Source organism: Tursiops truncatus, chromosome 14, assembly GCF_011762595.2.
Source record: "Tursiops truncatus isolate mTurTru1 chromosome 14, mTurTru1.mat.Y, whole genome shotgun sequence".
Taxonomy (NCBI): Eukaryota; Metazoa; Chordata; class Mammalia; order Artiodactyla; family Delphinidae; genus Tursiops; species Tursiops truncatus.
Genome location: NC_047047.1, coordinates 37,578,614 through 37,586,988, shown reverse-complemented (window position 1 = coordinate 37,586,988; position 8,375 = coordinate 37,578,614). Strand labels below are relative to the sequence as shown.

The 8,375-nt window shown below is 42.7% G+C and overlaps 1 protein-coding gene across 1 annotated transcript; it reads right to left on the bottom strand.

The window, feature by feature from the left end:
• Nucleotides 1–4,513: 4,513 nt before the first annotated feature.
• LOC117307885 (aspartate aminotransferase, mitochondrial) lies at nucleotides 4,514–6,572 on the bottom strand. Its single transcript, XM_033838480.2, has one exon. It carries the CDS (start codon nucleotides 6,555–6,557, stop codon nucleotides 5,145–5,147), a length of 1,413 nt encoding a protein of 470 aa, XP_033694371.1. The 5' UTR covers nucleotides 6,558–6,572; the 3' UTR covers nucleotides 4,514–5,144.
• Between the last annotated feature and the right edge of the window lie 1,803 nt (nucleotides 6,573–8,375).

The window sequence follows — 8,375 nt, the reverse complement described above, 5'->3', positions numbered from 1 at the left end:
ACCCATGTTCCCTAGCATCAGCAGGTGGACTCTCAACCACTGCGCCACCAGGGAAGCCCCATTTAGCTAATATTTTGAGTCCCTGTCGTGAGATACATACTGTGCTGGGGCTGGGAGTACAATGATGAGAAAAACCTTTCACTTCCCTGGACACAAAAAGACCTAATGATGAAAATGTTTTCTTCAGATGTGATTTTTCCTATAATTGGGTCTACAATAGACTCTATGTAATCACACATCGTTTCATAAATTTGAACAAATTATCCTTAACAAGTAGGGGTTAATTTAGTTGCGTGGTTGGCTTTTTTTTTTTAATACCAGGGAGCTATTTTCATTGAATGATCTTAGAGAAAGTCTTTGAAGACATTTCAGAGTCACTTGGCCAGAAGTATTTATTGATAATTTACTGCATGGTAGATTTGCTATAGGTGGTGAGGATATGGTAAAAACAGCCCTGCCCTCAAAGACTCATAACCTTGCGTCTATTAAAGTATGAGAAATTTAAACTAGTTTCCACTCATGCAATTTAAACTTTGTTATGCTAGTCAATTGCCCCAGCTTCATAAGGTGGCCCTGAAATTTTTCAGGTGATTTTTTTTTTTTTTCAATTCAGGACTGTTTGCTTATTTAGACAATTTGTGACAAACTGTCACTTTTTCAAGCAATGCTGCCAGCGTGTTGATTTTAAAAAATAAATGTGACCATGCCACTCTTCCTTCTCCTCTCTAGCTCCCCTCCCTTCCAATTTAAAGAAAGTCCTTCAGGGACTTCCCTGGTGGTCCAGTGGTTAAGAATCTGCCTTCCAATGCAGGGGACACGGGTTCAATCCCTGGTCTGGGAACTAAGATCCCACATGCCGCAGGGCAACTAAGTCTGGGCTCCGCAACTACTCACCCCATGCACCGCAATTAAGACCCTACACAGCCAACTAAATAAATATTTTTAAAAATAATAAAAAAAATTTTTTAAATCCTGCAGTGTCTACCCTTTACCTCAGAGGAAAAGAAACCCCAACTCCCTAGCACATCAGGCAAGGCCCTTGGTGACTGGACCTTGCCTCCCCCAGTCCTGCTTGTGCTCTGAGGCTTGCACTCGGTCCACTCTGGCCACACTGATTGCCATTTCGCAGAACAACAGTCTCTCAACTCTGGGCCTTTACTCATGCTGCTCCCTAAGTCTAGATGGCTCTTAACCCGCTTCCTCCTTCTGGTGACTTCACTTATTCCCTGGACTTGGGTTCATCCACGACCCCCACAGTTCCTGTGCCTACATCCATCCTGGGACTCACCTAGTACAGTACAATGGCCCACTGACACATCCATCTCCTGACCATAATGGGAAATTTCAGGATGGTGTACAGGGCTGAACACGTAGACACCCATAATGAAAGTTTTGAATGAATATGAATAAATGAGCACACATCTACAGATGACATTCCTAGCAGAAAAACATGAGGGAAGACAAGCATGGTGCATTAGGGACTCTGGAAGGAATTCAGAATGTTTGGAAAATGTAGTTGAAGAAGATGAATGGCTAGAGGTGGGACAAAAGAGAGAAGCAAGGACAGACACAGCCAGTTTGACAATTTGGACTTCATCCTGAGGACAACAGTGAGTCATTAAGGGGTTTTAGGAAAAGGAGTAATTAGATTAGCGTTTTAGAAAGAACCTTGTAGAGAACAGATTTGAAGGAAGCAAGACTGGGGATGAGGAGATGTGTTAGAGTGACTATTGCAGAAGACCAAGGAAGAGCTGGTGATGGCCTGAACTAATCTAGCAGCCTTGAGGATAGCAGGAAGTGGAAAGATCCAAGAAATGTTAAGGGGGTAGAACTGGCAGAACTTGGTGGTTCATTGGTTGTGCATCTTCCCTCCCCAACCAAGTGCTAAACTTCTGAAGAGCAGGAACTCTGCAATATATGGCTTTGTATTCCACTAAGTTACCTATGGTGCCTACCTATAGATTAAGTGTTCAATAAATATTTGTTGAATTAATAGATGAATGAGTGAATGAAACTATAGCTACACACAAGCTCAAGCTGATACATTCTTACTCTTCAAAACAAAACAAACATACAACTCACAAAACTTAGTTTTACAAAAGACTGAAAGACAACAGGAAAGGCTAGCTCGGGGACCTTCCTGGTGGTGCAGTGGTTAAGAATCCGCCTGCCAATGCAGGAGACACAGGTTTGAGCCCTGGTCCGGGAAGATCCCACATGTCGCGGAGCAACTAAGCCCGTGTGCCACAAATACTGAGCCTACGCTCTAGAGCCCGTGTGCCACAACTACTGCAGCCTGCGTGCTTAGAGCCTGTGGTCCACAACAAAAAGAAGCCACCGCAATGATAAGCCCGCACACTGCAACAAAGAGTAGCCCCCGCTCGCCACAACTAGAGAAAGCCCGCGCACAGCATCGAAGACCGAACACAGCCAATAAATAAATTTATTTTTAAAAAAAGCCTAGCTCGGTGGAGTGTTCCTATTGTCAAAAAAAGACAAATATAATCAATTTATAAAAACCCCTATTATTCCTCGAAGGAAGGAGACTTATTCTAAAGCAAATGCTTAAAAGGATCTCATTTTACTCAATTTATACAAACAGAAAAGTCTGTGCAACTAGCCACTTAGAATCATATTACATAGAGATCCCTTGTCCAATCAATGTGAAAGTATATTGCATGCTATTATATGCTACGTCTGTTTGGAGAAATCTTGTCACTTAGATATGTCAGAAATGTCAGAAAAAATGTTCTGTGCTTTCCATACAGAAAAATCCTGAATTTCATATTCGCTCCAGAAATATTCTTGTAACTCATAAAATATTGAACTATGATTCCAGAAGTTATAGGGCAAACCAGCTCACAAAAAGATGTGTCGGGGCTTCCCTGGTGGCGCAGTGGTTGAGAGTCCGCCTGCCGATGCAGGGGACACGGGTTGGTGCCCCGGTCCGGGAAGACCCCACATGCCTCGGAGCGGCTGGGCCCGTGAGCCATGGCCGCTGAGCCATGGCTGCTGAGCCTGCACGTCCGGAGCCTGTGCTCCGCAACGGGAGAGGCCACAACAGTGAGAGGCCCGCGTACCGCAAAAAAAAAAAAAAAAAAAAAGATGTGTCTAAGGTGATGGAGGATGTCATTACAGTTAATCAATAGCCCATTACTGGAAATCAGCAACGATCTTAACAGTTAACATAATAAACGCATTTAGCCTACAAAATGAATGCTTTGATTCATTCTTCAACCTTACTTAATTATTTCCACAATCAAAGAAATGATGACAAATTTTCTTTCCAAGTTCAATATCCTGTTAAAAACATTTTCAAGCAAGGTCACAACTAGTCATACACACAAATAAGAAACAAAGTCACAAAGACTAATTCATCTTTTGCATTTGCATACTCTTGGTGATAAACTGCGAAAGGAGCTTAGATTATTTTTTAAAATGTAAAAGTGTCAAATGCAAAAGTACATCACAATACCTGATTATCACAGATACGAACCTAACAGAATCAGTTTTCCAAAAAGGGAAAATATCAGTTATCTTATTTTACCTGCATAATTAAACCTAACTACACATCAGTCCAGCTCTACTTGCTTGAAAATATTCAAAAGCATAAAAAGGATCAAAGATGAGGATAGTTTGAACTACGATATTCACATTTTAATTTTAATTGAAAGATAGATGCTTCACCATATGAGATCTCAAATTATTAATTTTATTGCCTTAAATTTTTTCTTCTAGGTTTTTAAAAACTTTTAGTTGGTCAAGTTTTTAAATGATAGATAAAATTTAAGTGATCTTTCTCAAATTTTTTTACAGTTTATAACTATTTAGTAAAGAGAACTTAAGAGACTAGTTAATTCAATGCTTTTGATTTGATAATTAAAAAAACAAAACAAAACACCATCAACTATGTTTCAGGTTAGTGGGCTTGCAAAAAATTTTTTTTACCTCAACCCACAGTAAGAAATACATTTTACATTATGACCTAATCCACATGACTGCACATAAAGGACTGAAACAGGACAGTAGTTCTATGAAACATTACTGTGATGTACTCTGGTATTTTCTGTTCTATTCTAATTATGTTTTAAAGACTCGCTAAAGTGGTGGGCTACGGCCTGCTGCTTGAAAACCTCAGCTTTAGTCACCACATATTTTAGAAACAGCATAATGATTAAAGACTCTTGGGGCAGATGACTGATTTCGAATCCCAGCTCCACTACCTTTTAGCTCTGTGATTTTGTGCAAGTTCCCCATCCTCTTTTGACCCAGCCTCCCCATCTGTAAAATGAGGATAACAACAGGATCTACTTCATTGTGAGAAATGGTTTTCAATACACGTGATACTTGTAAGCTTGAATAAAACTGCCTCCCATTTGGTAAACATTTCAATTCTACCCCTTATTATTATTATTATTATTAATTACTTATCAGTCACCAGGGGTTTTCTAAAAGTCCATGTATAATCCATGATACCAGGCATTCCAAAGACACACTGTTCTCATGACTCATCTTTTTTTTTTTTTTTTTTTTTTTTTTTTTTTTTACTGAAAAGGAGAGCCTTCTTTCTTTTTTTCTTAAATAAGACGGGAAATTGCATCTTTTCTTTGCTGCAGCGGTAGCAGACTCGCTGTAAAACATGATTTCTGTCATACAGTTTGTTGATAAGGTTGCTCAATCATGGGAGGACAAACATGAGGTTGACTGTTAATGTTAGAACTAGGTCTTTTCACAAAGCCTCTAATAGGTGCTATTTTCACGCCGGTTTTACAGAGGAACCCGCAACACCAAAAGGTGCTTCTGTTAAAGCTTCTGAAATATTGCAATGGTGTGATTGACAGGTATTTTTTGGGCTTATATCTTTCTTGTACATGTAAACTCTGTTGGAAAAACTGGAGATAAAAGGATGAGTGAGAGTTTGGTTTACAGCCACAAAGTTCCCAACACCAGCCACAGGTGCCTCCGCCCTATTTCACTGCACATTCTTTTCTGAGAAACACATTCAATCGCTGAGTTTTAAAGTACTGTGGTTGAAAAAAATGATCCGCTCACCACCATCCACTCTCCCTCTTCCTCCATGTGAATCTCACAGTAGCAGAGGCTGAAGACAGGAAGGTTGTCTCTGTTCCCTCTGACCAGGGGAATTACTTGGTGACCTGGTGAATGGCATGAGCAAGGTAGCCCACATTGCCCGAGGTGACCCCTGCCACAGAGATACGGCCATCCTTTGTCATGTAGATGGAGAACTCCTTGGTCAGCCGCTCCACCTGTTCAGGCTTTAGGCCTGTGAAACAAAACATGCCAATCTGGTCAACGATGTGCTGCCAGTTGTGGGAGGAGCCCTCCTTCTTGAGGTTGGAGACCAGCTGAGTCCGCATGCTAATGATGCGGTCGGCCATGCCCTTTACTTCTTGTAACCATTGTTTCCGCAGATCCGGGCTGGTCAGAATGGTGGAGGCAATCCGGGCACCATTGAGAGGAGGGTTGGAATACATGGGACGGATCAGGATCTTCAACTGTGATTCTACCCTCTTGGCTTCATCAGCATCTTTGCAGACCACAGTGAAGGCTCCAACACGCTCACCGTATAAGCCCATGTTCTTGGCATAGGACTGGCAGAGACAGACATTAATGCCCTGTTCGATGAAATAGCGCACAGCCCAAGCATCCTTGTTACCATCGCCACTGGCAAACCCTTGGTAGGCCATGTCAAAGAATGCAAAAAGATTGTTTTTCTTCACCACTGCAGCCATCTCCTTCCACTGTTCAGGACGAGGGTCCACTCCCGTGGGGTTGTGGGCACAGGCGTGCAGGAGAATAACACTCTCTGCTGGTATTTTTGAAATGTCCTCAATAGCGCCTGTGAAGTCAAAGCCACACGTCTTGGGGTCGTAGTATCGATAACTATGTAGCTGCATGCCAGCGTCCCTGAAGATGGGCGTATGATTTCCCCAGGTTGGTTTGGGCAGAAAGACATCTCGGCTGAACTTAAAAAATCTTTGCAGAAAATTGGCTCCAATCCTTAAGGCCCCGGTTCCAGAAATGGTCTGCACGGTGATATACCGGCCACTTTTCAACACTTCGTTGCTCTCACCCAGGGCTAGTTCTGCAGATGCCTTACAAAATTCAGCCAGTCCCCCAATGGGCAGGTATTCTTTGTCCAAATTTCTTGCAGCAATCTGGGCCTCTGCCTTCCGGACACTGGGGAGCACGTAAGGCTTTCCGTTATCATCCCGGTAGGCACCAACTCCCAGATTCATCTTTTTGCTGTTGGTGTCTCTCTTAAAGGCTTCTGTGACTCCCAGGATGGGATCTGGGGGCCCCATCTCCACATGAGCCCACCAGGAGCTGGCTCTGGCAGAAGCCGCGGCAGCGACGCCTGGGTGGAAGGCGGCGGCGATTCCGGACAGGACGCGGCCGGAGTGCAGCAGGGCCATGGTGGGCGGCGACAGGGCAGTGGGTAGCTGGAGGACGGAGCGGAGATGCCAGCGGGCACGGACACGGAGGCGCAGGGTCCTGCTGAAGGTAAGGACAGCGACTTCCCCCTCATGACTCATCTTTGACTGATAAATTCTAATCATGACAAATTGGCTTTTAAGTATTAGTGAGATACAGTACTTGTCACTTCATCAAAATACCGTGTTTCCCCTGGTTTAAAAACAAAAAATTCGGGCTTCCCTGGTGGTGCCCTGGTTGAGAGTCCGCCTGCCGATACAGGGGACACGGGCTCGTGCCCCGGTCCGGGAAGATCCCACATGCTGCGGAGCGGCGGGGCCCATGAGCCATGGCCGCTGAGCCTGCGCGTCTGGAGCCTGTGCTCCGCAGCAGGAGAGGCCACAACAGTGAGAGGCCCGCGTACCACAAAAAAAAAAAAAATTCAAGTTCTATATAATTAACAAATAACTACCCCTCAGAACCAAAGAATAATTTTGTCACACAGGGTGCTTATCAACCTCATCAAGTCTCTCTGAAAGGAAAGTCCAGTGTTTGAAATTCATTTTCAGATGGCGTTTACAGCCTCTCCCTCTGGTGAGGAAATGTGTTGTAATAAGACATTTAAAATCTTTTTTTTCATAGACTTTTAAAAATATATATTTATTTTATTTTTGGCTGCATTGGGTCTTCGTTGCTGAGTGCGGGCTTTCTCTAGTTGTGGTGAGCAGGAGCTACTCTTCGTTGTGGTGCGTGGGCTTCTCATTGCAGTGGCTTCTCTTGTTGCGGAGCATGGCCTCTAGGCGCGCTGGCTTCAGTATTTGTGGCACACAGGCGCAGTAGTTGTGGCTCGCGGGCTCTAGAGCACAGGCTCAGTAGTTGTGGCACATGGACTTAGTTGCTCCGCGGCATGTGGGATCATCCCAGACCAGGGCTCGAACCCGCGTCCCCTGCATGGGCAGGTGGATTCTTAACCACTGAGCCAGCAGGGAAGTCCAAGACATTTAAAATCTTGATCGCTGTCCATAGAAATTTCACTCCTTCAGATTAACACAGCTTGAAGCACCACAATTGATATCTACACCATTTATTATATTATAAAAGAATGGCTTTTTCCTTTTTTAGAATGTCACAAGAAGAAAAAAATATGTATTTGCTCCCTAAAGTCATAACCTTCTAAACAGACATTCAGAACTTTATTACTTAGCATCTATATTAGCAATAATATCAAATTCTTTACAAGATGAATAACAGAATAAAAGTAGTTCCAGAGTTTAAAATTGTGTATTAGTATTATTTTTTTTATTTTGATAAGACAAACAGGGTCTTTTGTTACATCATTTTAATTCTATTAACTTTGGCCAAGTGTACTAGATAGCTACTGTTAAACTAGAAACTCCCTAATGATATTGTAATTCTGAATACCACTTCCTGAACTGTTACCCAAATTGATTTCTAGATGCTTAAGGCAGCCTAAGAGTTATTGTAAAAATCACACCAATTAAGAGGGAAACTGGCTTTACTCTGCTATTCCTTAGTTTCCATATTTGCTTTTGCTTCTCTGCCAGAACTATACACTTGCTTATTTTTCTTGTGAAGTTATTTGAGGCTTCTCCTAAGTAGAGTAACTGTGTGATGTGTTAGCAGGGGGAGGTGTTGGGGTAGAGTAGAATGAGGACTGTCTGGCCTACCCACATGTGAGCAGAAGGAGAGGTCTCCTTGGAGTTTCACGATTTGATTATCCTCTACAGCAAACTTATATCAACAGGTAATAGAATCTATCTATAGAAGTAACCACTTTAGAAATGGTTAATAATCTGTAGGTCAAAGAGATCTGTGAATTCCTAGATCTAGAGAGTGTACGGTCTCAGTGAAATATAAAAGAATGTGCAAACCAAGTAAATTTGTATTATAGTCTATTTGAATATAATTGGCAATGAATT